The sequence below is a fragment of the Neopsephotus bourkii genome, unplaced genomic scaffold, assembly GCF_033783945.1.
Source record: "Neopsephotus bourkii isolate Nb327-2 ecotype Australia unplaced genomic scaffold, CSIRO-AGI_Nbou_v1 NB_873, whole genome shotgun sequence".
NCBI lineage: Eukaryota > Metazoa > Chordata > Aves > Psittaciformes > Psittacidae > Neopsephotus > Neopsephotus bourkii.
Window position 1 is genome coordinate 2,601,649 of NW_026901367.1, and position 26,777 is coordinate 2,628,425.

Genomic DNA, 26,777 nt, shown 5'->3' on the forward strand with positions numbered 1-26,777 from the left:
TTAACTCCGTGCTGTGTTAACTTCTATGCCTTAAAGCACAAAGATGTTGAAGCATGAGGGTAGAAGCAGTTAATATGAAATAGAGCCCTGGCTGTAGGGGGAAGGGAGCTTATCACAAGCCTCAGATTTAAAGGACAGTTATTTGGTTGTTTGCTGAGTGCAGCTAGAAGAGAAGGTGCAGAGAGACAGTTGGGTTCATGAGGGCTGAGAGAAGTCGTAGAACCATGGAATCCACCAGGTTGGAAAAGCCCTTTAAGCTCCCCCAGTCCAACCCTTACCCCAGCACTGCCAAGGCCACCCCTAACCCATGGCACTGAGGCCTCGTCTCCACGGGGTGTGAACACTTGCAGGGCCGGTGCCTGCAGCCCTGCCCTGGGCAGCCTGTTCCAATGCCTGAGCACCCTCTGGGGCAGGAATTGTTCCTCAGCTCCATCTAAACCTGCCCTGGTGCAGCTTGAGGCCGGTTCCTCTTGTCCCATCCCTTGTTCCTTGGGAGCAGAGCCCAGCCCCTCCTGGCTCCATCCTCCTGTCAGGCAGTTGGAGGCAGCCATCAGGTCCCCCTGAGCCTTCTCTTCTCCATCTGAATCCCCCAGGTCCCTCAGCCCTTCCCCATCACCCCTGTGCTCCAGGTCCTGCACCAGCTCCATTCCCTTCTCTGGCCCCGCTCCAGCCCCTCAATGTCTCTCTTGCAGTGAGGGGCCCAGAGCTGAGCACAGGATCCGAGGTGCAGCCTCACCAGTGCCCAGCACAGGGGCACAATCCCTGCCCTGGCCCTGCTGCCGCACTGGTGCTGGTACAGGCCAGGATGCTGGGGGCTTCCTGGCTGCCTGGGCACAAGCTGCTCATGTTCAGCTCCATCCCTCAGCACCCCCAGCTCCTGTTCCATGGGCAGCTTTCAGCCTGGAGCACTGCAGGGGGTTGTTGTGACCCAAGCGCAGGAGCCAGCGCTGAGCATGGTTCAATCTGATGCAACCGCTCTCAGCCACGGGTCCATCCTGTCCCCATTCCCCGCAGAGCCTCCTCCGCTCCAGCGGCTCCAGTGGGACGGTCCCGTCCCGTCCCGTCCCGTCCCGTCCCGTGGTCCCCACTCTCGCTGCGTGGCTCCGGGGGCAGGTGGCCAAGGCGGGCTCTGTTCCCCGGCCCGTGCGAGCACCGCCCCCGGGCACCTCCGGCTCCTCCCGCGGGGCCGGGCCGGGGAGCAGCGGCGCTGGCGGAGCGGAGCGGAGGGGGCCGGCGGCGGGCGATGGGCGCGGGGCGGTGGGCGCTGCTCTGGGCGCTGCTGGCGGCCCTGCGCCCCCCCCGCGGTGGGGCCGGTGAGTGCGGGGAGCCGGGGGGGTCCCGGGTCCGGGGGGTGTCGGGATGGGCACGGGCAGCGCTCTGCCGGCCGCTGTGGCGTCGATGCCCCCACATCAGCCGGGCTGTGCCCCGTGCCCCCATCCGGAGCGGGGCGAAGCGCAGCAGCGGCTTTGCTGCGGGTTACCGGCGGCTGAGCATCGCGGCCAGCCCCGCACGGAGCGGGTCCCGCGGTCCCGGCCGCGGCTCTGCGCTGTGCTGAGCCCCTGCCTGCTGGGACACGGCCGCACGCCGCCCCACACCGGCGGGGCTGGGCTCTGTGCCGTTAGCGAACCGGCGCTGGGAGGCATCAGCGGGGAAGGCAGCGGTTCGGGGCACAGGGATGCTCTGCGGGGGGCTGGCTGCTGGCTCTGCGGCTCCACGGGCTTGTTACCGGCTAAAACAAATGCAAAGGGGTGAATGGAGGTTTGGGGTTTAAAGTGTGCTGTCGTCAGGGCTGACTGATGTTCGGGAGCTGGTGGGGATCTGTAGCCCACACTCAGGGATGCTGAGTGGGGGCTTGGGCTCGGTGTGTGTTTAACAGGGTTTAACAGGGAAGGCAGGAGCTGCTTGAGTGAGTCCACAGAGGAGGAGAGGACTTGCTTGAGAGGAGGCCATGGAGATGCTGCGAGGGCTGGAGCAGCTCTGCTCTGGAGCCAGGCTGAGAGAGCTGGGCTGGGGCAGCCTGGAGAAGAGAAGGCTCCTGAAGGGGAGACCTGAGAGCAGCTCCAGTGCCTAAAGGGGCTGCAGGAAACCTGGAGAGGGGCTTGGGACAAGGGCCTGTAGGGACAGGGCAAGGGGAATGGCTTGAACCTGCCCGAGGGGAGACTGAGCTGAGCTCTTAGGCAGAAGCTCTTCCCTGTGAGGGTGCTGAGGCGCTGGCACAGGGTGCCCAGAGAAGCTGTGGCTGCCCCATCCCTGGCAGTGCTCAAGGCCAGGTTGGACACAGGGGCTTGGAGCAAGCTGCTCCAGTGGAAGGGGTCCCTGCCCGTGGCAGGGGTTGGAGCTGGAGGAGCTTTGAGGTCCCTTCTAACCCAAACCAAGCTGGGGTCCTATGGATGTGTTTGCTTTGGGCAGTGAGGGGAACTCGCTGTGGATTTAACCGGGAGTCCTGGACAGGTTTACACAGAAGGTGTTGGAACCCCTGGGAGTCTCTTTGGAGTCAGCCCCGGTGGAATCCACTTCTCACGGCTCCCAAGGAACGGGGAGGCAGGAAACCCGCAGGCAGGGGCTCCTCACTCCTCCTGCCCTGTCCCTGCCGACACGCTCAACAGGAATCAGTTGCCAGCAGGTGAATTACTTCCAGCAGTGGGAAACCCAGGGCTAGGGATGAAGGGAGCTGCTTGGCAGACCTGGGTGTTTTCTAACAGCCTCCTGACTGCCACTGCAGCAGCAGGGCTTGTTGTTCCAGTCCTGATACGTGCCGCTCTTTGTTTTTCACCCCCAGTAAGGTATCTCACCTCTAACAGCAGGCACCCTGCTGGTTGGAACACCCTTTTCCAGGCTATCGCCAATGTAGGAGCAGCCAGGCTGCACAGAGCACCGTGCCTTTGCCGGTGCTTTGCTTTCCCTGTGGTTCCAGGTGTTTGGAGCGAGCAGCACTGGACTTGCAAGCGGGTTTGTTCCCATTCCAGCTCTTGCCTCGGGCCAGGCTGCGGTAGGCGAGGGGAGCTGCTGCTGTGTGGCAGGCACCGGGGCTTTCAGCTCCTTGCTGCAGTGTGGGCTTTGGGAGCCAGCCTCTGGGCACAGGCAAAGGTGCCTTGTGACATGGGGCAAACCCCCGTGAAGGTGCCATGGAGACAGGCACATCCGAGCAGCTGGGGGTGGAAGGGGTACCCGAAGACAGCGTTGGATGTGAAGAATTCCTGTCATCACATGAGTCACAGAGGAAAGTATTTCATTCCCGGGCTAGCAACCACCACCTTCCCACTCCATCGGGGCAGAGAAGGAGGCTGAGGTTCTCTTTGCCTTTCAGCTTGGAGCAGGGATCATCCTGGAGCAGGCAGAGTGCGTGCCAAGGGCAGGGACAGCCAGCACACATCCGTGTCCTCCCCAGCCAGGGGTCCATGCGGGGGGAACTGCTCCGGGAGCACAAACACACCAGTTTGAGCATGGCTTCTCCTCTGGGAATGGCGAAGGAAGGGGAGGGGATTTGGGGGTCGCTCACTTGTTTGCCTGTGGCCACCCTTTCTGGAGCTGTTTGAGAGCCGGTATCCCGATGGCAGTCGGCTTGGGTTCGCAGCAGTCACATGGCTGTTGTTTGTGTTGGGATGGTGAAGCTTAGGAAGCAGGTTGGGAAGGCTTAGGGTCTGAAAGGGAAACCCATTGTTTGGGGTTTGAGCCAGGGGGAGCCTTGAGCCTCCCTGCCCCCGGCAGCGCTCAGAACCCTTCCCGCATTCCTGTCTAGAAGCAGCGTTTTGGGAGGGTTAAAAATAGGGAGCAATTTAGCAAAGGCACATACCCAGCCTCAAAACGAGCGTGTGTTTCTTGGCTCGGGGCAGAGCACGCAGGCTCCTGCCCCATTCCTCACAACAGCAGTGACGTAGCTGTAGAAACTCGGTGTTTGATGTTGGACTGGGACCTGCCTCCAACCAAACTGCGCCAAACCCGGGTTAAAGAGGGAGGCTGTGCTTTCTGCCTTTGGAACTGGGAATGATGGGGGTGGGTTTTGGAAGAGGTAAACGACTGGAGCTGCAGTTCCTGCCTGGCACCGTGCCTGTGCTTGCTGGGAGCAGCAAGGGAGGTTTCCCACTCGGCCGGGCTCTCTGTGCGCATGGGAGAGCTTTGGGAGGCTTGGAAATGCCGTAGGGAAAGCTCCTTGTGATATATTCACTGGAGCTCCTCAAAGAGACACAGCTTTACTGGGGGGAATTGGTTTATATGGGGGGGAACTGTTCTGTATCGAGCTGCTCTTGGTTTTGTTTGTGGCTGGGGTGGGGAAAACGCTGTTAGAGGGCTGGGTGTGCTCCGTCATCTGTAAGCAGGGGCAGGAAGCCTTCAAGGAGCTGGTAAATAGCCTTCCCTTGGGGAAAACGTTTGGGAAAAGACCCCGGAGAACAGCACTAAAGAGGGGCCGGCCCCTGCACGCTGCCTGAAGGCTTCCCTTTCACATTGGCAACCGTGTGCCCTAGAAAAACAGCTCCTTGGGGGCATTTTGCTTAGGAAAAGCACTTGTGGTGCCTCTGAGAGCATCTCCCCACTCAGAGCAGCTCACCCTGTGCTGGGAAGGCAGCAGCACCACCGGCAAAGAGCCTCGAATCAGCAAGACCCCTGCTGGGACTGCCTCTGCTCCAGCTGAACGTGCTGGGGATGAGGCCCCAAAAGGGGTTCACTGGAGTAAAGTCCCAAATTCCTCCTGCCAGGGATCCCTCTGTATTCCAGCCCTGGCGGTGGGATGCAGCAGGAATAGCTCCTGCCTCTCCCCTGCTAGAAGAGAAGGAGCTGAGCACTTCCTTCACTCTGGGCTGCTCCTGTTTGCTTTAGAAAGGGGGTTTTTTGGAGGTGCTGCATGGCCATGGTCTTGGGACAGCTCCTGCTCCATGTTCCCCCCTGGGCCTCTTAGAGCTCTCAGGGATTGGGAACTTCTGGAGCATCTGGCAATGAGCTGCCTTTAACTCTGACTGGAAGTGGGGGGGCTCTGCACTCGCTGCCTGCTGGTCACAAACCCCAGGTCTCCTCTTGCAGATGCTGCTGACCAGGGGGCCGCTCTGAAGCCATCGCTGTCAGCAGAGCCCCACCAGCCCAAGCAAAGCGTGACCACCGCCGGCCACTGGAGCCCGGAGCAGCCCCAGGAGCCCTCGGCCAGCTCCCTGGGGCAGATCAGGTTTAACCCCACGGTGAGACACATCGTGATCAACGAGCACAAGGACATCACCTTTAACTGCTCCATCAGAGTCCCGCAGCCGCTGCTCAGGCCGGATGCTCCGGGCATCTCCTTATGGAAGGACGGGAGGGAGCTGCACGTGCTGGACCGCATCGCCACCAGCCACTTTGAGATCTCTGATGAGGAGGAGGTGGCAATGACCTCCACCTTCAGGTAACCAGTGCCGTCCTTCCTGTGCACATGGGGAGCAGGGATGCCAGGAGCACTGGGGGAGACAACCAGCAGGGGCTTGGGACTGGGGGTTACAATGGGCAGGCTCTCCTTAGCCCCTTAAAGCCTGGGTTTGCAAGCCCTGCTTCTGCTAGGTGTGTGTTATGGGGTGGTTGTTACTGACTCCCCCCCAAGGTTGTCAGTTTGCTGTGTCCTCCTTGGGGGCTGTGTGTGGGACCAGGCTCCCCACCAGAGCCCTGCTCTCTGCTCTCTCTGGCAGCATCGTTGCCGCCCAGCGCTCGGATAACGGCTCCTACGTCTGCAAGCTCAACATCTCCGGCATGGAGGTGGTGTCGGATCCCATCTCGGTGCAGCTGGAAGGTGAGGGGCAGCGGGGCCATGCTGCAGCACTGCGCCCTGGCTGAGTGACAGCTCTGGGGACCATGACCCGGGGGCTGGCCTCCAGGAAAGGGGGATCCTGGCTGGGAACGGGCTGGTTTCACCACCCTAGGCAGCACGCTTTGGGGTTGTTGCCAACCTCTCTCAATCTGCTGCTTCTCTGTGCCTGTGCAGGGCTCCCACACTTCATCCGGCAGCCTGAGAAGCTGAACGTCACCAGGAACAGCCCCTTCAACCTGACGTGCCAGGCCGTGGGCCCCCCGGAGCCTGTGGAGATCTACTGGTTTCGCAACAACATCCGAGTCAATGAGAAGCCCCACATCTCCCCATCGGTCCTTGTGGTGCCAGGTGAGCCGTGCCCAGCGGGGACACCTCTGTGTGGCTGCAGGGAAGGGCAGGCTGGGATCCTGTGCATCCTGCAGCCCATCCCCTTGGCCTCACGCTCCTGTTGGCAGGGGCTGTGTTCCCCCTGCTGTCACCAGGCCTTGCAGCCTGCTCTGGTTTTGTGCTGCACGGTGCCTTGCTGGTGGCTGGCTGGGAAGCTCAGCATGGATAACCTGGCATGAAGTGTGGCTGTCACGTTGTGTACAGTGGGATATGGGTCCAGCTTTGCAGAAGAGCTACCACAGAAGGACCAGTTTGCAGCAAGGGAGTCCCAGCCTGGTCCTGCTCTGCCCTCAGCACTGGGAGCACAGCTCTGCCCAGCACTGTCTGTGCTGCTTGTCCAGTAGCCCTGGGACCACTCTGTGTGGGATGAGCTGGGGGCAGGAACCCCCATCCGACCCCCTTTGGCTGCTAGCAGGGATTTCCTCCTTGGAAGGGCAGGACACTCAGACTGCTCCTTCCTAAGAGAGAAGCAGATTTTTCATCAGCCTCTGACCATTCCAGTGTATGCACTGCTGCTCTACGAGCTGCCTTACTGGTGGTCCCCTCTTAATGCCTCTGGGAGACCTTGGGATGGCCCCTGCAGCCTGGTGGAGCACAGGGAGAAAAGTCCTTTGTGTGGCAAAGACCCCATCCCGGATTTGCTGTAGGGATTTTGGGATGTGCTCCTAGGAGAAGGCCACTGTCTCATTAGCACCCAGACTGTACCCGGCTCGTCCTGGCCGCCAGAGACAGGCTTTAAAAGGCAGTGAAAGCCGGAAGCAGTGACTCATTCCCCTTGGATGGTCCTGCATCCGCTGGCACAGGCTAAGCTGGGTCATTTGCAGAGTCCCCTCCTGGCCAGGAGCTCTGCCAGTAAAAGCCACTGCTGCTGCTGTGAGCAAACACTTGCCATGCCCAGCGCATCGCTGTGCCCAAAGGGGTACCCCTGCACCCCCAGTGTGCCCGAGGGGGGAACCCTGCACCTCTAACAAAGTCCTTTGCATGGGACAACAATCCTGAGCACTGCTGCTGCCCGGGGTAACCTCCCACAGGCCATGCCAGCACCCCAGGGGAAACAAGCAGCTCTGCACACTGGGGTATTCCCAGTGCCCCCCCAAACCCCGTTATCAGCTGGGACATTTGAGCAATCTTGGAAGAGCATTAAGTCATCTGATCCCAGCTGTGCTGCTGGGACCTTCTGCTTTCTGCCTTTCCCTTTTTGCACACACAGAGCAAGTGCTTACTCAGGAGTTGTGCAATGGGGCCACAGGAGCATCCAGTCCTGCCGCGATGCCATGTGTGTGCCTGCACTGGGGATGGTGCTGAGCTGGTCCTAGGTCACCCCCAGCACTGCACAAGTGCCACAGAGGGAAGAGATCAGTGGGAGATGAAAGGTCCTTTGTGTTGCTGGGTGAAAATGCAGCAGCAGTGCAGGAGAGGAAGCTGCAGGGGACAGCAGGTGAATTGGTGTGACCAGGACCTGTGTGCTGGGTGCACCCCCAGAGTGGGAGCAGCAGCTCAGGGATCCTGCCCCTCTGCTGTGCTCTGGGGAAACCCCCCCTGCAGCCCTGATCCAGCTCTGGGGCAGCAGCACAAGAGGGACCTGGAGCTGTTGGAGCGAGGCCAGAGGAGGCCATGGAGATGCTGCGAGGGCTGGAGCAGCTCTGCTCTGGAGCCAGGCTGAGAGAGCTGGGCTGGGGCAGCCTGGAGAAGAGAAGGCTCCTGAAGGGGAGACCTGAGAGCAGCTCCAGTGCCTAAAGGGGCTGCAGGAAAGCTGGAGAGGGGCTTGGGACAAGGGCCTGTAGGGACAGGCCAAGGGGAATGGCTTGAACCTGCCTGAGGGGAGACTGAGCTGAGCTCTTAGGCAGAAGCTCTTCCCTGTGAGGGTGCTGAGGCGCTGGCACAGGGTGCCCAGAGAAGCTGTGGCTGCCCCATCCCTGGCAGTGCTCAAGGCCAGGTTGGACACAGGGGCTTGGAGCAAGCTGCTCCAGTGGAACCCAAACCATTCCACGGTTCCATGGTTCTGTTATTTTGGTCAGGGTCACTAAACAGGTCCATGTTTTCCCTCTGCAGGTCTCACTGAAGCAACACTGTTCAGCTGTGAGGCTCACAACAGGAAAGGACTGACCGCATCCAGCCCAGGGCTGGTCAATGTCAAAGGTAAGAGACAACGTGATGCTTGCTTTACCAGAGCACGTGTGTCCAAGCAGGAGCTGGCCTGGTCTCCACGCTCCCAAGCACCCATTCTACATAAGCTGAAGGAGATGCTTGTATTGACTCCAATACTTATTTCCTCCCCCATTCTAAACCTCTATTTAATATCAAGTGGGATGCACATAGTACCATGGTCACCCCGTGTGGTTCCCTCATCCCACTATCACCACTGTGGGAGGAAGCATCAAAGAGCACGTTTGAAAGCAGAACTGTGAGCGCCAGAGCTGGTTTCGGAAGGGCTGTATCACTCTTTTCCTTCCTTCAGAACCAGGGCGTGCTCACAGTTTTCCATAGGAAACAATGGAAATTCCTGACATTCTTGATGAAGGCCGCTCTGGCAATGTGAGGAAGGTGTTCCCCAAAATATGTCATTGCTTCTAAGCAACCCCGAGTGCTGTTTCAGCGCATAAATACAGAACATGGGCAAAAGAGTCAAGTAGTTCTGTGCTTCCCTGCCCAGTGGTGTTAAACATCTGCAGCACACTGCTGGAGGCTGCTGCTGTGGCTGCAGTGAGGACTTGAGCTCACACACAGTTGGTCTGAGCCAGATGTGCCATGGTTGGGCTCAGGCCTCCCGCTGACTGCTTGTGGCTCTTCTTGGCTGAGGGACCTGGGGGTTCAGATGGAGAAGAGAAGGCTCAGGGGGACCTGATGGCTGCCTCCAACTGCCTGACAGGAGGATGGAGCCAGGAGGGGCTGGGCTCTGCTCCCAAGGAACAAGGGATGGGACAAGAGGAACCGGCCTCAAGCTGCACCAGGGCAGGGTTAGATGGAGCTGAGGAACAATTCCTGCCCCAGAGGGTGCTCAGGCATTGGAACAGGCTGCCCAGGGCAGGGCTGCAGGCACCGGCCCTGCAAGTGTTCACACCCCGTGGAGACGAGGCCTCAGTGCCATGGGTTAGGGGTGGCCTTGGCAGTGCTGGGCAATGGTTGGACTGGGTGAGCTTAAAGGGGTTTTCCCACCTGGCTGATTCCATGGTTCTGTGATTCCCTGCAGGAATACCATCCGCACCCCTCCGCGTGGATGTCCTCAACAGAACAGGCCATGGTATCCTGATATCCTGGGTGCCAGGCTTTGATGCCTTCTCTGCCTTCAACAGCTGCAGAGTCAAGGTGAGCATCCAGAACCCTCCTTACCCTGCAGCCCCCCTTACACACAGGCCTTGAGGCAGCTGGACAGCAGTGTTTGGCCTGAACCACATGGATCTGACCAGGTTTTTGGGTTGCACAAACTGAGTTGGGCTTTCCCAGGTGCTTTGAAAGGGGAACCTGGCCCTGCTGGCCCATGCTGCCCTGTGCTCCGAGCGGCTGGGGATTGATTCGTGGTGGCATGATATTGAGGAGTCCAAGTAGTGCCCAGGCACTGGGAGCTGGGGCAGCCGGAGCACCACTGGGATGGACAGGAGGGTTGGAAGGAGCTGCTGGACACCAGCTTGGTGGTGTCTGCTCACAGAAAGTGGTTTTGCTCTGCCTGCTGGGAGGGAGGCAGTTGGTGCAAGGGGTCTCACAGAGAGACTGATGCAGGGAGCAGGAAGCAGGTTTTTGTCCCAGGAGCAGAGAGGTTGAATGGGGTGACACAAAAGGCAAGCTGCCTGCCTGGAAGAGCCCATGTGAGCTGTGCAATAGTGAACCATGAGAATCTGTCCCCTTGGGCCAGTTTGTCATCACTCTTCATGGAGAGATGCCCAGAACGGCTCCAAGTAGCTCTTGAGAAGTCTTTGTAAGCCTTGAATTGCTGCAGGCACCTGCTTGTCCCTGCTTTTACCTCCTGCTCAAACCATTCCCAACCTTCTAGCAGGGGTCTGGAGATGGAGTTTCTCTTGGCTCTCCACTCCTTGCAGGTCCTGGGAAGGGGCTAAGCCTGTCCTCTGGACAAGGCAGGGAATGCCATCTGCCCTGCAAGCAGGTCCCACCTGCTCTGTTTGACATGGCTGCTTTCACAGTCCAAACCCACTGCTTCCTCCCCTGGGGATGTGTGTTCTGTACTGGCCAACCCACACTCCAGCTGAGATAGTGCCTGCAGAGAGGCCGTGTTTGAAGGCAGGTAAAAGTGAAAGGAGTTACAGAAAGGTACCAGAGCTAATATTAGCACCATGTCCGCTGCTGGGGCTTGGGAAGCGGGGTGGAGAGCCAAGGAATTTCCTATGACTTAACGTTCACGGTCTGTCGTTAGGAAATAGCCTTTCCAAATGGAAAACAGGACAGAAGTTCTGGCAAAAACACAGCTGTGACTAAGCCTTTTTGCTGCTGTGCCCTTTGATAATCCCCTCGCTTGGGCAGCATGGCCCACAGCCCGAGTGACTCCTTCCTGAGCTTGAAAGGGAGCTGGTGGTGCCACACGTGCACTTCATAGAATGGTTTGGGTTGGAAAGAGCCTTAAGATCATCCAGCTCCAACCCCTGCCACAGGCAGGGACCCCTTCCACTGGAGCAGCTTGCTCCAAGCCCCTGTGTCCAACCTGGCCTTGAGCACTGCCAGGGATGGGGCAGCCACAGCTTCTCTGGGCACCCTGTGCCAGCGCCTCAGCACCCTCACAGGGAAGAGCTTCTGCCTAAGATCTGACCTGAGCTTCCCCTGTTTCAGTCTGAACCCATCACCCCTTGTCCTGTCACTACAGTCCCTAATGAAGAGTCCCTCCCCAGCATCCCTATAGGCCCCCTTCAGACACTGGAAGCTGCTCTGAGGTCTCCACGCAGCTTCTCTTCTCCAGGCTGAACAGCCCCAGCTTTCTCAGCCTGGCTCCATCCAGTCCCCTGAGCATCCTCATGGCCTCCTCTGGACTTGCTCCAACAGCTCCATGTCCTCCTTATGCCGAGGACCCCATCACTGCACCCAGTGCTGCAAGTGGGGTCTCACCAGAGCAGAGCAGAGGGGCAGGATCCCCTCCTTTGCCCTGCTGCTCACGCTGCTTTTGATGCAGCCCAGCACACAGCAGGGTTCTGGGCTCCAGTGCACCCTGAAGCCAGCTCATGTTCAGCTCCTCAGCAACCAGCACCCCCAGGTCCTTCTCCTCAGGGCTGCTCTGGGGAAGTTTGCAGAAAGCCTGAGTTTAAAAACCCCATGGATTTGGTGCGTTTTTCACCTTCAGGAGAGCAGCTGAGGGCCGAGGAAGCTGAGCTGGGCTCGATGGTAAGAACAGCCCGTTCCTGAGGAGCAGCCTGCGCACTGCTCTGCTCATTCAAAGCATCTGCTGATGGCTGGAGACTTTCTCAGCCTTAGGAGCCTGCAGGCCATTCTCTTCTGGCTGGGAAAGACTGCTGGTGTTGATGCTGAGGCCACCCTGGAGGGGGATACTTGTGTTGCTTAAGCAGGAGAACAGGTCTCCTGCCACCCCAAACCCATGCATTGAGGCTCTTAACGGGACTGTACTGCTCGTGGCTCATGCTGCAACACATCCTGTGGGTTGCCTTCCCAGTTTACTGTCTCATGCTGGTGTCTTCATTCATGCTCTTCCCTCTTTCCTCCCGCTGGCAGGCCCCTCTCATGGTGCTTCCCATGGAATGAGAGGCTTTCAGAGGGCTGCAAGGGCTGTGTGGGTAGCTACATGGGTGCCTTTTAGGAGAGAGCAGTTTCCCTTTGTGTGAAGAGCGTGACTTGGTTTTAGTGCATTGACCTCATGGGTGCTGGAGTCTGCTGACATCAGTGGTTAGCCCTGCACCATCTGACGTGATAAGGCCTGAGGTCTGATGCTGCCCGGCACAAAAAGGGTTTCCTTGTGTCTGTTTGGGACTCTCTGCATGGTGATGTTCCGAGGTGCCACAAGAAACAGCTTTGCTCTTCCTTTTCCCTCTTCCTTCCGCAGTGATGGCATTTCACATCTCTGCCATGTCCCCACTGCAGCTCTTCTTGCACCGTGTGTGTCGGAGCCCTCACCCTAGGCCCTGTAGATGGCTGCCACCAGCTACAGACACAAGGCAGCCTTCAGGAGCAAGGCCCTGCTGCTGTCTGGAGGGGAAGCAGGCTCTGGATCCTGTTTACAGCTGTGGAACCCCTGCCAGGCTCTCACCCTGCAGGTTGCTGCTGACTAATCCCTGTTTGTGGCTGCTTGTTCAATTCAGGTGGAGGAAGCTGTTCCCCGGGGCAATGTCTCACTGGTGCTGCTCACCACGGCGGTGCCTCCCCACGTGTATCACATCCAGCACCTGGAGCCCATGGCACACTACAACATCAGTGTTTCCTGCAGGAATGAGGTCGGTTGGTCGGCGTTCAGCCCGTGGATAACCGGCAGCACTACCGAGGGAGGTAGGAAGTGAGTAGTGGAGGCTGTAGGAAAACCCTGTGCTCCCTTTCCATCAGCCTACCATGTCCCTGCACCCATCCACCAGCTCCCCTCACCTCGTTTCCCTTTGATTCCTGCAGCTCCAACCACCCCACCACTGAATGTCACGGTGTCATTCAATGCATCCAGCTCCTCCCTGCAGATCCGATGGGTGAAGCCGCCCCTGGAGAGGATCCATGGGGAGCTGCAGGGCTATCACATCTGGTACAGGTGGCAGAACTCCAAGGGGCTGGTAAGTCACCCTGGAAATGAGGGCTTAAAATCCCAGCAGGCATCAAGCAGGGATGTCCGGTTTGGTCCTGGTGCTTTCTGTCTGAGCTTATTTGTCTACTGTCTTGTGCTTCCATCTGGGCTTCTTTAACAAGTGGCTTCTCTCTTGCATGCTAATGTAAGCCTGGTAATGCCCTAGGTGGTTAATATTGTCAATAAGCAGCTGTGCATGAGGGAGACAAGAGGTTTACTCTCTGAACTAGAAGTGAGATGCTCTTCCTGCTGTTGACAGCCTTCAGTACAGCTTTTGGAGTGCTGTTTGAGGTTTGCCAGCATCTCTTGGCACTTCCAGCAATGGAGTCAATCACAAGGTGTTTGGGAGAGTTTGTTCCCTGGGTTTGAGTTGTTCCTTATTCTGGTGGGGATGATAGAATCATGGAATGGGTTGGGTTGAAGGGACCTTAAGGCTCATCCAGTTCCAATCCCTGCCACGGGCAGGGACCCCTTCCACTGGAGCAGCTTGCTCCAAGCCCCTGTGTCCAACCTGGCCTTGAGCACTGCCAGGGATGGGGCAGCCACAGCTTCTCTGGGCACCCTGTGCCAGCGCCTCAGCACAATTCCTATCCCATGCATTAACTCATCTGCAACCCCATGGCACAGAGGTTCAAAGCTCAGGGAGCATTTTGGGTGTGGGGACTTCCCTGGGAGGTTATGAAGTCCTCTGGCACATCCCTGCTTGCTTTTCCTAGGATTCGGGAAGTAGCCTTTAGGAATTTGCTAGGTGGAGGTTGGCTTGACCTCTTGGGCAGTCCTGGCTTATCCACTGGGCAAAATCAGCTGAGATAAGCCCAGGAATCCACCAGTGGTTGGGAGCCCCTGGATAACTGCAGAGCTGTAGCCCCGGTGCTGGGATTCCTTTGTCCCAGGCTGAAAGCACAGCGAGGCACTGAGGGCCTGAACCGGCTGTGGAACAAATGACTCACCCCTGGGTTTTGTAGGATGCTGCATTTTCTGTTCTCCTTTTCTGCTCTGAAAGGAGCATGTATACATCCAGATTGGATCCAGGCGGGGAGCCGTGCTGCGGTCTTGTGACCAGCATGGAATAGAAATTGCTGACATATTTGTCTTCTCTGGAGCAGAAAGCACAAAAAAGGCCTTGCCCTTTAAGCCCTGGGAGAGTGACTCTGTTGTTGTTGTTGTTGTTGGGTTCTATGCATTGCCCCAGTCGTAGCATCAGAGCATCATGGAATGGTTTGTGTTGGGAGGGAGCTTAAAGCTCCTCCAGCTCCAACCCCTGCCACAGGCAGGGACCCCTTCCACTGGAGCAGCTTGCTCCAAACCTGGCCTTGAGCACTGCCAGGGATGGGGCACTCACCACTCAGGTGCTTATGGGCTGGGCTTTCTGCTGGCTTCCTCATCAAGGAACGGCTTTTTGGATGCTCCAAAGGGGGTGACTTCAGTGGGAGGTGCCTGTGGGAGAGACCCCGGCTCTTTGCAGGCAGGAGGAAGCAGTTGTGGTTGTTGTGGACTCGTTTTGGCAGGAGGTGGAGGTGTGGGTCAGGGCCAGGCGAGGGCAGGGCTGGATGCGAGGGCTGCCAGGGTTAAGAGTGGAGCCCGTGCCATAACCTCTGTGCACAGCACCATGTGTTCTCCCACACCCCCAGGTGCCCATGAGCAGGCAGCCTGAGGCCCACGAGCAGCAGGTTTGCTATCGAGGGCAGCTCTGATGTCTCAGGAATAAAGCCCTTGACTTCCTATGAAATGCCCCAGAGTAACCGGTTGAAGAGCCCAGGGGTTCCTGCATTTCTGTGTCAGCAGGGCCATCTGCAGGCCTCTCCTGCTGCACACCAGCTCCAAAGCCAAGAAGTTGGTCCACTTCCCTCTGAAAGCAGCAGCTCTGCTCTGAGCCAAGGCTGGAGAGCTGGGACGTGAAGGAATTCCTCCACCACGGCCAGGCTCATGACAAACATGGAGCTGGGCACTTGTGTCCTGCAGGAAGGGCTGTGTGCTCTGCGCTCCACAGCCTGGGTGATAGCAGCTGGGCTCTGTCCTCACATGACACAACAGGGACGCCTGGGATGGGAATGGATCCTGGTCCGTTTCTGGCTGCTGGGAGGGAAAGGATCTCACAGACTCAGCCAGGTTGGAAAAGCCCTTTAAGCTCACCCAGCACTGCCAAGGCCACCCCTAACCCATGGCACTGAGGCCTCGTCTCCACGGGGTGTGAACACTTGCAGGGCCGGTGCCTGCAGCCCTGCCCTGGGCAGCCTGTTCCAATGCCTGAGCACCCTCTGGGGCAGGAATTGTTCCTCAGCTCCATCTAAACCTGCCCTGGTGCAGCTTGAGGCCGGTTCCTCTTGTCCCATCCCTTGTTCCTTGGGAGCAGAGCCCAGCCCCTCCTGGCTCCATCCTCCTGTCAGGCAGTTGGAGGCAGCCATCAGGTCCCCCCTGAGCCTTCTCTTCTCCATCTGAACCCCCCAGGTCCCTCAGCCCTTCCCCATCACCCCTGTGCTCCAGGCCCTGCACCAGCTCCATTCCCTTCTCTGGCCCCGCTCCAGCCCCTCAATGTCTCTCTTGGAGTGAGGGGCCCAGAGCTGAGCACAGGATATAGGTATCCACTGAAGGATGCTGTGAATGTGAAGTAGAAGAACAGCAGGAGTGAGAGGGGAGGCTGCAGCAGGTACCAGCTCACATCGCTGCCCCATGGTGCAGACCCACTCCTGTGCCTGGAGTATGTCACATCCACCTCTGTGGCTTCTGTCTGACCAGGAGCAGAAGCTGTTTCCCTCTGAGCAGCTCTGATTCCCTCCTTCTTGCCCACTGATCCCCCTTGGCTGCTCCTTTTGCTCAGCCTGTGATGCTCAGCCAGGGTAAGGAGCTGGGCTGTGCTGGCCACAGCAGCCTGCCAGATGTGCAGCTGTTTTGCAGCTGGAGGCCTGTGGAGAGCAGCAGCATCAGCATCAGCACTTTGTGTGTTGAGGAAGGCCAGGAAACAACAGGGAACTTGCAGGGAAAGACTCAGTTGTGTTTCTAGCAAGGAGAAAGGTCTGTGCCACGGGCATGCTGCCTCCTGCCATGGTGCCAGGCAAGGAAGCACACCCTGATCACTGGCAATGCTGTTAGCTTGACACAAAAAGTACAGTCAGGAAATACCTGCCCTAAGATTAACTTGCTGTGGCCGGGCACTTGATCAAAGCAGGGGTGCTGGAGCTGAAAGCATAGAATCATAGAATCCCAGAGTGGTTTGGGTTGGAAGGGAGCTTAAAGCTCCTCCAGCTCCAACCCCTGCCATGGGCAGGGACCCCTTCCACTGGAGCAGCTTGCTCCAAGCCCCTGTGTCCAACCTGGCCTTGAGCACTGCCAGGGATGGGGCAGCCACAGCTTCTCTGGGCACCCTGTGCCAGCGCCTCAGCACCCTCACAGGGAAGAGCTTCTGCCTAAGAGCTCAGCTCAGTCTCCCCTCGGGCAGGTTCAAGCCATTCCCCTTGTCCTATCACTACAGTCCCTAATGAAGAGTCCCTCCCCAGCATCCTTGTAGCCCCCTTCAGACACTGGAAGCTGCTCTGAGGTCTCCACGCAGCTTCTCTCCTCCAGGCTCCGTGTTACCAGCAGTGCATGAAGAGCTTTTCCCCTTCCTTGTGAGATCGCTTTCCTGCCTCTTTCCTGGCCCAGGCTGCTGGTGCTGCTGCTGCTGCCAAGCAAAGAGCAGCAGTGGCACCGGGTTTGGATGGGAAATGCTGCTCAGCCCCGTTCAGATCCCATCCGGCTCAGGCAGAGCTGTTCTCCTCCAGCAATAGCTTGGTGCTGCGCTTCCTCTGGGCTCACGGCACCGGAGCCAGGCAGGAGCCGGACCCGGGGGCTGTGCTCCGTGCATCCCCAGCTCTGCCTCCCCCTGCTCAGGCTCCTCCCCTGCTCTCTCCCGCAGAACGGCTCCGCGGAAGCCCCGCACAACGCCAGCAGCGTTACCCTGCCCGTGCTGGCCACCAACGCCACCTGCGCCGTGCGGGTGGCTGCCGTCACCAAAGGGGGAGTGGGGCCCTTCAGCACCCCCGTGGAGGTCTTCATCCCTGGCAGCGGTAAGGAGACCCCATCCCTGTCTGTGTGGGGGCATGGTGGGGGGAAGGGATGCAGGGCGTGCTTTCCTTGCCTGGCCGATGCAGTTGGTACCCATCCATCCTCCTTCGGATGCTTTCTGTGTCACCCAGTCAAGAACCTGGGACCTGCATGCTCTGGTCTTGCTCTCCACATCCAGCCTTGGTCCTTGTGCCCTCTTCTCCCATGTAACCTGTTGGTCCTTGTGCCCCCTTCTCCCATGTAACCTGTTGGTCCTTGTGCCCCCTTCTCCCATGTAACCTGTTGGTCCTTGTGCCCCCTTCTCCCATGTAACCTGTTGGTCCTTGTGCCCCCTTCTCCCATGTAACCGGTTTGTCCTTGTGCCCCCTTCTCCCATGTAACCTGTTGGTCCTTGTGCCCCCTTCTCCCATGTAACCTGTTGGTCCTGTGCCCCCTTCTCCCATGTAACCTGTTGGTCCTTGTGCCCCCTTCTCCCATGTAACCTGTTGGTCCTTGTGCCCCCTTCTCCCATGTAACCGGTTGGTCCTTGTGCCCCCTTCTCCCATGTAACCTGTTGGTCCTTGTGCCCTCTTCTCCCATGTAACCTGTTGGTCCTTGTGCCCCCTTCTCCCATGTAACCAGTTGGTCCTTGTGCCCCTTCTCCCATGTAACCTGTTGGTCCTTGTGCCCCCTTCTCCCATGTAACCTGTTGGTCCTTGTGCCCCCTTCTCCCATGTAACCTGTTGGTCCTTGTGCCCCCTTCTCCCATGTAACCTGTTGGTCCTTGTGCCCCCTTCTCCCATGTAACCTGTTGGTCCTTGTGCCCCCTTCTCCCATGTAACCTGTTGGTCCTTGTGCCCCTTCTCCCATGTAACCTGTTGGTCCTTGTGCCCCCTTCTCCCATGTAACCTGTTGGTCCTTGTGCCCCCTTCTCCCATGTAACCTGTTGGTCCTTGTGCCCCCTTCTCCCATGTAACCTGTTGGTCCTTGTGCCCCCTTCTCCCATGTAACCTGTTGGTCCTTGTGCCCCCTTCTCCCATGTAACCTGTTGGTCCTTGTGCCCCCTTCTCCCATGTAACCTGTTGGTCCTTGTGCCCCCTTCTCCCATGTAACCTGTTGGTCCTTGTGCCTCCTTCTCCCATGTAACCTGTTGGTCCTCGTCCCCTTCTCCCATGTAACCTGTTGGTCCTTGTGCCCCCTTCTCCCATGTAACCTGTTGGTCCTTGTGCCCCCTTCTCCCATGTAACCTGTTGGTCCTTGTGCCCCCTTCTCCCATGTAACCTGTTGGTCCTTGTGCCCCCTTCTCCCATGTAACCGGTTGGGCTCCACTGGGTTTCACCCCTGGGAAATCCTCCCCCAGGCCCTGTGTGCTGCAGGCTGAGCCAGCTCCATTAATGGGATATTTCCTTAGGATTAATAACCACAGCCCCCTCTTCGACTCCAGCCTCCGGGAATGCCGACTCCTTTATCATAGCCCTGGGCTTTATCTGCGGGACAGTCGCTGTTGGGATCCTCCTCTGCTTGTCCGTGGTCATCCAGAAGAGATGTGTGGAGACAAAGTATGGGTAAGGCAATGGGAACACAGCTCCAGAGGTGCCTGAGCTGGGCAGGGCACAAGGGGCAGGGTGGGTGGCTCAGGGACAAGGTTCCTGTCTCCGGTGCTGATGCTGTTGCCACAGATGGCATTTGTAATGCCTGTGGTGAGGGACTCGGTGTCTTTTGGTACTTCCCCTGCCCTCCATAGCCCAGCAGTTCACCTTTCACTCACCAGTCCTGTGTCTAAAGGGAAGTGAACTTGTGCACCTGGGCATGGGAAGGGTGGCCTCAGCATCTTGACACCGAGATGAGGGAGCAGAGCTGTGCCCTATCCTGTGGGCTGTGTCCCAGAGGAACCCCTCCTGCCTCCTCACACGCCATGGGCTGATGGCCAGGCCCAGGGTCTGCTGCTGGATCACACAAGGGCTGGTTTCTGCTGCAGGCAGCCAGTGCTGCTCACTGCTATGGGGTTTGTTACACAGTTGTGGTGCTGGCAGCGTGCCTTGTAAGTGCCATCCCGTGGGTGTCTTCTGCCAAAGGGGAACTGCAATAGTTACCTCCTGTGGGAGAGCATCACCTCAGTAAGGAGGGTTTCTTGAGCTGGAATCGACCTGTGCTCACCTCCCACGGCATCACCCCATCCCACTGTGGAATTTGGCTGTATCTAACAACCCCTTTCCTGCTTGGTGCAGCATCTGTTGCTCTTTACTTGAGATGCTGCCTCCCTGGGAGCTCTTCAGCATCCACTGTGGTTTAGTTCCTGGAGCTGGGTGTCTGCTCAGCCCCACACCACAGCATCTCCCAGCAGAGAGCCCATCCATCACCACTGTCCTGGGGCCGTGGTGTGAAGCTCCCTTTAGGTTTGCTGTGGGATGGGGTTGCAGATGCTAGCAGAGGGCATGGACGGGCTGGAGCTGTGCACTGAGCAAGGGAAGAGGTCACTGTAGGAGGCTGCAGATGTGGGCACCTGTTCCTGCTGGTGCAGGCTGCGCTCTGAGGAGGGAGTGAGTGTCCCGTTTCCTCCCCAGCCCCCTGTGACTCACTGCTCAACACATCAGCCTTGTTTATCCAGTGCCTGTGGTCCTGGGGCACTGTAAGCGATGGCACTGCTCCAGGAGGAGGGAAAGGAAAGAGAGGAGAACAGCTCTGAGGATGCAGGGCTGCTGCTTGGTGAGAGGCTGCTGCTGTTTGGGCCTCCCCGTGCCTAAAGGGGCTGCAGGAAAGCTGGAGAGGGGCTTGGGACAAGGGCCTGTAGGGCCAGGCCAAGGGGAATGGCTTGAACCTGCCCGAGGGGAGACTGAGCTGAGCTCTTAGGCAGAAGCTCTTCCCTGTGAGGGTGCTGAGGCGCTGGCACAGGGTGCCCAGAGAAGCTGTGGCTGCCCCATCCCTGGCAGTGCTCAGGCCAGGTTGGACACAGGGGCTTGGAGCAAGCTGCTCCAGTGGAAGGGGTCCCTGCCCGTGGGGCTGGAGGAGCTTCAGGCCCCTTCACCCCAACCCATTCCATGGTTCTACAAATGTGCGTCTCCTCCTCTGACAGCAGGGCCCTGGCAGTGCTGGGGCTGCCCCTGCCCGCAGCAGAGCCTCCTTCACTGGGCTGAAGCAGCCACACGTGCCCATGGGGTCTGGTTTTGTCCCCCCAGGACCGCGTTCAGCAGGAAGGACTCCATGCTGGTCGTGAGCTACAGAGCCAAGAAGTCCTATTGCCGCAGAGCCGTGGAGCTGACCCGTGAGTGCATCCCTGGCCCCGCAAGGGGCTTACTGGGGCCGCCCCAGCAGCAGGAGGGGAGCTGAGCCCCTGTTCTCTCCCACAGTGGGCAGCCTGGGTGTCAGCAGCGAGCTCCAGCAGAAGCTGCAGGATGTGGTGGTGGACAGGAACGCCCTCAGCCTGGGGAAGGTGCTGGGAGAGGGTGAGTGCTGGGGCTGGGATGCTGGGGTTAGGGGGCTGGCACTGGGGCCTCCACCAGCTGCAGGCCTGGGGATGCGGGGAGAGGGTGGCTCAAGTTCCAGCACCCCTGGGTTCACGTCCTTCTGCCACTGATGGACACAAGCATCCCATGTTCCCTTTGGGATGAGGGCTCCATCTTGGACCATTTCAGACCTTCAGTGGTGCCCTGAAAGGCAGGGCTTTGGGTTTGGGATAAAGGGCTGGCTTCTTTCCCATGTGCAGGGGAGTTCGGGTCGGTGATGGAGGGACGTCTCAGCCAGCCTGAAGGCACCCCGCTGAAGGTGGCTGTGAAGACCATGAAGTGTAAGTCATCCCCCTGGCCTCACAGAACCTGTGGGTGCTGGTGTGCTGGTACCCATCTCAGGTGCTCTCTCTGCATCCTGGCACCGTTCTGTGGGGATGGTGGCCTCTGCCATAGCAGCCAGCCAAGGATGAGGCACCCCTGTGGCCCCTTCCCCTGACCCACGGAGGAGCTGTGCTGTGGAGGGAGATGGCAGCAATGATTCTGGGTGTTAAACCTCTTGGGGTTTTAAACCTCCTTCTTCTTCTCTGCTTCCCAGTGGATAACTTCTCCCACAGGGAGATAGAAGAGTTCCTCAGCGAAGCAGCGTGCATGAAGGACTTCAACCATCCCAATGTCATCAAGCTCCTAGGTACGGCCCTTCCATGTGGGATTTGGGATGAGGAGCTGGACCGGGCGCCTTTCCCCATGGACCTGTGCAACCTGTCTGCGTTCTGCAGGCGTGTGCATGGAGCTGAGCTCCCAGCAGGTGCCCAGGCCCATGGTGATTCTGCCCTTCATGAAGTACGGGGACCTGCACAGCTTCCTGCTGCGCTCCAGGCTGGAGATGGCCCCCCAGGTAAGGAGCACGGGGAGCAGGGGGCCCCCTGTCTGTGGGGGGCAAAGTGGGACAAATCTGCCTCTGCTTGTGAGCACAGAAGAGGGCTTGGCTGTAGCCCTGCTTCCTGCTGTGTCCGGTGGAAGGGGTGGGATCCAGCCCCGCAAAATCCCATGGGATTCTCCCCTTCCCTTCTCCAGGCTGAAGAAGCCAGCTCCTCGTGCACCATCTCCAGCCCTGTGCTGATGGGCTTGCTCCAACAGCTCCTTCCCCTGCTGAGGAGCCCCAAATGGGGCACAGCCTCCAGATGTGGTCTCCCCAAGGCCAAATGAGGGGGAAGCGCAGCTTCTCTTTGGCTCTTGCTGATGCAGCGCTTTCCCTTCCCAGTTTGTGCCCCTGCAGACGCTGGTGAAGTTCATGGTGGACATTGCCCTGGGGATGGAGTACCTGAGCACTCGGCACTTCCTCCACAGGGATTTGGCAGCTCGGAACTGCATGTGAGTGTGTTTGTCCTGGGCAGATGAACCAAGCACCACTGGGCTTCTTGCACTAGAGCCTCCCCCGGGCTGCAGGGATGTGGGTAAAGGGCTCTGGGTTCTGCTTTGGATGCTGGCACATCAAACTTCCCTATCCTATGACCATTTCCCCATGACAGGCTGCGGGATGACATGACAGTGTGCGTGGCAGACTTCGGGCTGTCCAAGAAGATCTACAGTGGGGACTACTACCGGCAGGGCCGGATAGCCAAGATGCCGGTGAAGTGGATCGCCATCGAGTCCCTGGCTGACCGCGTCTACACCACCAAGAGTGATGTGGTAGGGCCATGGGGATGGGCAGCCGGAGCTGGGGACTGGGCCCTGGCTGGAGTTGTCCACCCTCCCTGCACCTTATAGAGACACAGCATCAACTGGGTTGGAAAAGCCCTTTGAGCTCACCCAGTCCAACCCTTACCCCAGCACTGCCAAGGCCACCCCTAACCCATGGCACTGAGGCCTCGTCTCCACGGGGTGTGAACACTTGCAGGGCCGGTGCCTGCAGCCCTGCCCTGGGCAGCCTGTTCCAATGCCTGAGCACCCTCTGGGGCAGGAATTGTTCCTCAGCTCCATCTAACCCTGCCCTGGTGCAGCTTGAGGCCGGTTCCTCTTGTCCCATCCCTTGTTCCTTGGGAGCAGAGCCCAGCCCCTCCTGGCTCCATCCTCCTGTCAGGCAGTTGGAGGCAGCCATCAGGTCCCCCCTGAGCCTTCTCTTCTCCATCTGAACCCCCCAGGTCCCTCAGCCCTTCCCCATCACCCCTGTGCTCCAGGCCCTGCTCCAGCTCCATTCCCTTCTCTGTCCCCGCTCCAGCCCCTCAATGTCTCTCTTGCAGTGAGGGGCCCAGAGCTGAGCACAGGATCCGAGGTGCAGCCTCACCAGTGCCCAGCACAGGGGCACAATCCCTGCCCTGGCCCTGCTGCCGCACTGGTGCTGGTACAGGCCAGGATGCTGGGGGCTTCCTGGCTGCCTGGGCACAAGCTGCTCATGTTCAGCTCCATCCCTCAGCACCCCCAGCTCCTGTTCCATGGGCAGCTTTCAGCCTGGAGCACTGCAGGGGGTTGTTGTGGCCCATGTGCAGGATGCTCCCTGTTGTACACTGGAAGCACAAAGCAGAGGAGTGGGCAGCTGTTGGCAGCAGCACACACTGACCTTTCCCTGCCTCCTGGAGCAGGTTTCCCGAGTGGGCCGCTCGCCTCTTCGGTGCCATTGCCTCGCGGTGCCCATGGTGGGGAGGGCAGGGCTGGCCTGACAACCCCCAGCATTGTGCTCCGGCCCCGTGGACGCTGGGCACTGACCTTTCCCCATGAAAAGCTGCATTCATCCCTCCTGGCAGCCTCCCCTCAGCGTGTTCTCCCTTTGTCCTGGCAGTGGGCATTCGGCGTCACCATGTGGGAGATCGCCACGCGGGGCAAGACGCCCTACCCAGGGGTGCAGAACCACGAGATCTACGAGTACCTCCTGCATGGGCAGCGCCTCAAGAAGCCCGAGGACTGCTTGGATGAGCTGTGAGTCCTGCACCCCCTTCCTGGCTGTGGCACCCCCCTGCAGGTGACCTGGGCATCGCTGGTCCTCAGCTGCCCTGCCTGCTCTGGCTGCTGTTGGTGCCTCTTGGTTGCTGATGTCCTTTCCTTGAGCACACAGCGACTGCGCTGGGGTTTGTGGCTTGGCACTGAATGGGCCTAAAAGGGCGCAGTGGAGCATCTCCCTTATGAGGAGAGGCTGAGGGAGCTGGGTCTCTATAGTTTGGAGAAGAGGAGACTGAGGGGTGACCTTATTAGTGTATATAAATATATAAAGGGGGAGTGTCCCGAGGATGGAGCCAGGCTCTTCTCAGTGGCAAACAATGAAAGGACAAGGGGCAATGGGTACAAACTGGAGCACAAGAGGTTCCACTTAAACCTGAGAAGAAACTTCTTCTCAGTGAGGGTGACGGAACACTGGAACAGGCTGCCCAGGGAGGCTGTGGAGTCTCCTCTGGAGACATTCAAGGCCCACCTGGACACGTTCCTGTGTAACCTTATCTAGGTGTTCCTGCTCCGGCAGGGGGATTGGACTGGATGAGCTCTTGAGGTCCCTTCCAATCTCTAACATACTGGGATACTGTGAACACAGAGCAAGGAAAACCGAGCCAGCATCCCAGTGCTGCGAACCTGCCTCTCCGAGGGGAGTGAGATGGGTTTGCACCAGGGAGGGGGTCACATTCCGCCTCCCCCCCTCCATTTCTCCCAGAGCCCTCAGAAATAACTGGCACTGAAGCCTGGATTTAACACCAGATGGCAAGGGTTTATCCTTTTGTTCCTTGTGGGGTGCACAGCAGGATGCTTATGAGAGCACGCAGAGGTGTGGGACACCTTTAAACTCAAAAGTATCACAGAAACGAAACCTTCAAACCCCTTAATGTTTGCATGAACCTCCCGATTCCTGTCCCAAAGGGAAGGCAGATGTAGAGCAGGGAAGGGAGGGAAAAGCCCCTTCGGTGCAGGCAGCGGTCCCAGCGGGCGGGAGGACGGGCTGGGTTTGCAGTAGTGTCACCGCGCTGGCGCTGCGGGACGGGCGCACCGCCCTCTGCAGTCGGTGCTCGGAAGCGGACTCTTCACGATCCCCTAGGCCAGGTCTTGGCTCTTCCCTGAGCCACCGCCGTGCCTCTGCTTGGGCAGCCCCGGCAGTGCCTAAACCCTCGGATCGGGAAGGGGAAAGCGCGGAGAGCTCAGAACAGGGCACGCCTGAGCCGCTCACAGAGGGGTTTATCCCAGGCTTTCATTGGTGCCATTGAAGCCGGGGATGTTTCATCCCCCCCACCCAGGGCTGTGAGCTGCAAATGGAACAGGTCAACAGGCAAAGGTGCTGGGGTTGCAGTGTTCCTGAAAGGCCCCTGTCCCTAAAGGAAGCTGTGGAGAAACCTTGTGCCCAGCACTGGGAGCTCCCAGTGTGTCCCAGCATCCAGCTTGGGATAGGGCAGCCACAGCTTCTCTGGGCACCCTGTGCCAGGGCCTCAGCACCCTCACAGGGAAGAGCTTCTGCCTAAGAGCTCAGCTCAGTCTCCCCTCGGGCAGGTTCAAGCCATTCCCCTTGTCCTATCACTACAGGCCCTGATGAAGAGTCCCTCTCCAGCATCCCTATAGGCCCCCTTCAGACACTGGAAGCTGCTCTGAGGTCTCCACGCAGCTTCTCTTCTCCAGGCTGAGCAGCCCCAATGTTCTCAGCCTGGCTCCATACAGGAGGTGCTGCAGCCCCTGAGCATCCTCATGGCCTCCTCTGGACTTGCTCCAACAGTTCCATGTCCTCACATTGAGGACCCCAGCACTGCACACAGGGCTGCAGGGGGGGCTCCCCAGAGCACAGCAGAGGGGCAGGATCCCCTCCCTGAGCTGCTGCTCACGCTCTGGGGGTGCACCCAGCACATGGGGGGTTCTGGGCTCAAGCGCTCACTGAAGCCGGGTCATGGGGAGCTTCCATCTCCCAGCACCCCAAGTCCTGTTTAATGCAGAGCAGCTCAGGGCTTGCCCAGTTCGGATCGCCATCGGGGATAAGCCCCGTACATCCCTACCCCTGCACCCGGCAGCATCCCCCCGGTAACCGCTCTCCTCTCCCATTCCCAGCTATGACATCATGTCTGCGTGCTGGAGAGCCGACCCCGCCGCCCGCCCCTCGTTCCCGCAGCTGAAGGCTCACCTGGAGAAGCTGCTGGAAAACCTGCCGGCCCTGCGGAGCCCCGGGGCCGCCATCTACATCAACACCGGCCTGCCCGGGGACAGCCCGGACTCCACGCAGGACTCGGGCTTCCCCCAAGCGGACTCGGACCTGGAGGCCGGGGACGGGTCGGAGCCCGGCTCCCCCGGCGCGGAGGCGGCGCTGGTGGCTGTGGATGTGCATCACCAGCAGCGGGAGCCCTGCGGCACCAGGTACGTCCTGGAGGAGCCGCTCGCTGGCCCCGGGGAGGACTCCTATGTCCCATTGCTGCCCGGGGGGCCCGGCTCGGCGTGGGCACAGGGCAGCCCCCTGCCCGCCGGCTGCGGGGGGGACTCTGGGGTGCTGCTGTGAAGGGAGCGGGGTGAGGGTGGCATCCAGGAACGGGACCCAGGGTGTGTGTGAATAAACACGAGTCTGTTTTATAGATCATCTCCTGCATGGTTTTCATGGAGGAGGCTGGGCCGGGGGATTGCGATTGGAGTCACAGAACCCCAGACTCGGTTGGGTTGAAGGGGCATCAAAGCTCCTCCAGCTCCAACCCCTGCCATGGCAGGGACCCCTTCCACTGGAGCAGCTTGCTCCAAGCCCCTGTGTCCAACCTGGCCTTGAGCACTGCCAGGGATGGGGCAGCCACAGCTTCTCTGGGCACCCTGTGCCAGCGCCTCAGCACCCTCACAGGGAAGAGCTTCTGCCTAAGAGCTCAGCTCAGTCTCCCCTCAGGCAGGTTCAAGCCATTCCCCCTGGCCTGTCCCTGCAGCCCCTGATGAGATGAGGGCAGTAAACGCTGTAGCTGCTTGTCTGTAGTGAGCGGCTCTGGTACCCGAGCTCCCCACGGCTCACAGGGAAGGGGCAGCCGCTGACCCGTCCACAGCGGGGCTGGAGGGTGCTGAGGGGTGGGAGCACACGGTGGGCACCCATGAACTGCCCTGTCCCACCCTGCTGGAAACCGTCGGTGCTATTGCAACGATGGGAAAGGGGAGCCCGAGGGGGGTGCGGAGCCGCCCTGCGTGGCCCGGCCCTTCCCCGCTGCCCCTTCCCCTTGCTGGGGACGTTTCGGCTCTTCCCATAGCAGGGGCTGTTCTGCAGCACCCGGCACCGCGCCGTGCCCAGCAGATGGAGCCGGGACCCCGCGCTCCGCCCGGTGCGGCTGCCGCTGCCTCTGCCGCGGGGAGCGGGGATGCGAACGGGTGCAGGGGGTGGAAATGGGGGTGCAGGGGGTGGAAATGGGGGTGCAGGGGCTGGCGAGGAGTGTGAAGCGCTGGGGAACGCGGTGCCGGGCTGGGAAAGGGCTGCAGGGGCTGGGAAGGGGGGAGTCGAGTTGGAGGTGCGGGATGCAGGGGCTGGGAA

General features: G+C 59.4%; 1 protein-coding gene across 1 annotated transcript; it reads left to right on the forward strand.

Annotated features, from left to right (window-relative positions):
* The first annotated feature begins 1,232 nt into the window (after positions 1–1,232).
* MERTK (MER proto-oncogene, tyrosine kinase) lies at positions 1,233–25,932 on the forward strand. Its single transcript, XM_061356911.1, has 19 exons — positions 1,233–1,313; positions 5,017–5,368; positions 5,646–5,746; positions 5,939–6,112; positions 8,204–8,290; positions 9,342–9,457; positions 12,403–12,586; positions 12,704–12,855; positions 16,759–16,909; positions 18,298–18,451; positions 20,063–20,148; positions 20,234–20,329; positions 20,590–20,670; positions 20,928–21,020; positions 21,109–21,227; positions 21,594–21,703; positions 21,862–22,021; positions 23,109–23,245; positions 25,340–25,932. Exons 1-19 carry the CDS (start codon positions 1,244–1,246, stop codon positions 25,779–25,781), a joined length of 2,865 nt encoding a protein of 954 aa, XP_061212895.1. The 5' UTR covers positions 1,233–1,243; the 3' UTR covers positions 25,782–25,932.
* Positions 25,933–26,777: the final 845 nt, after the last annotated feature.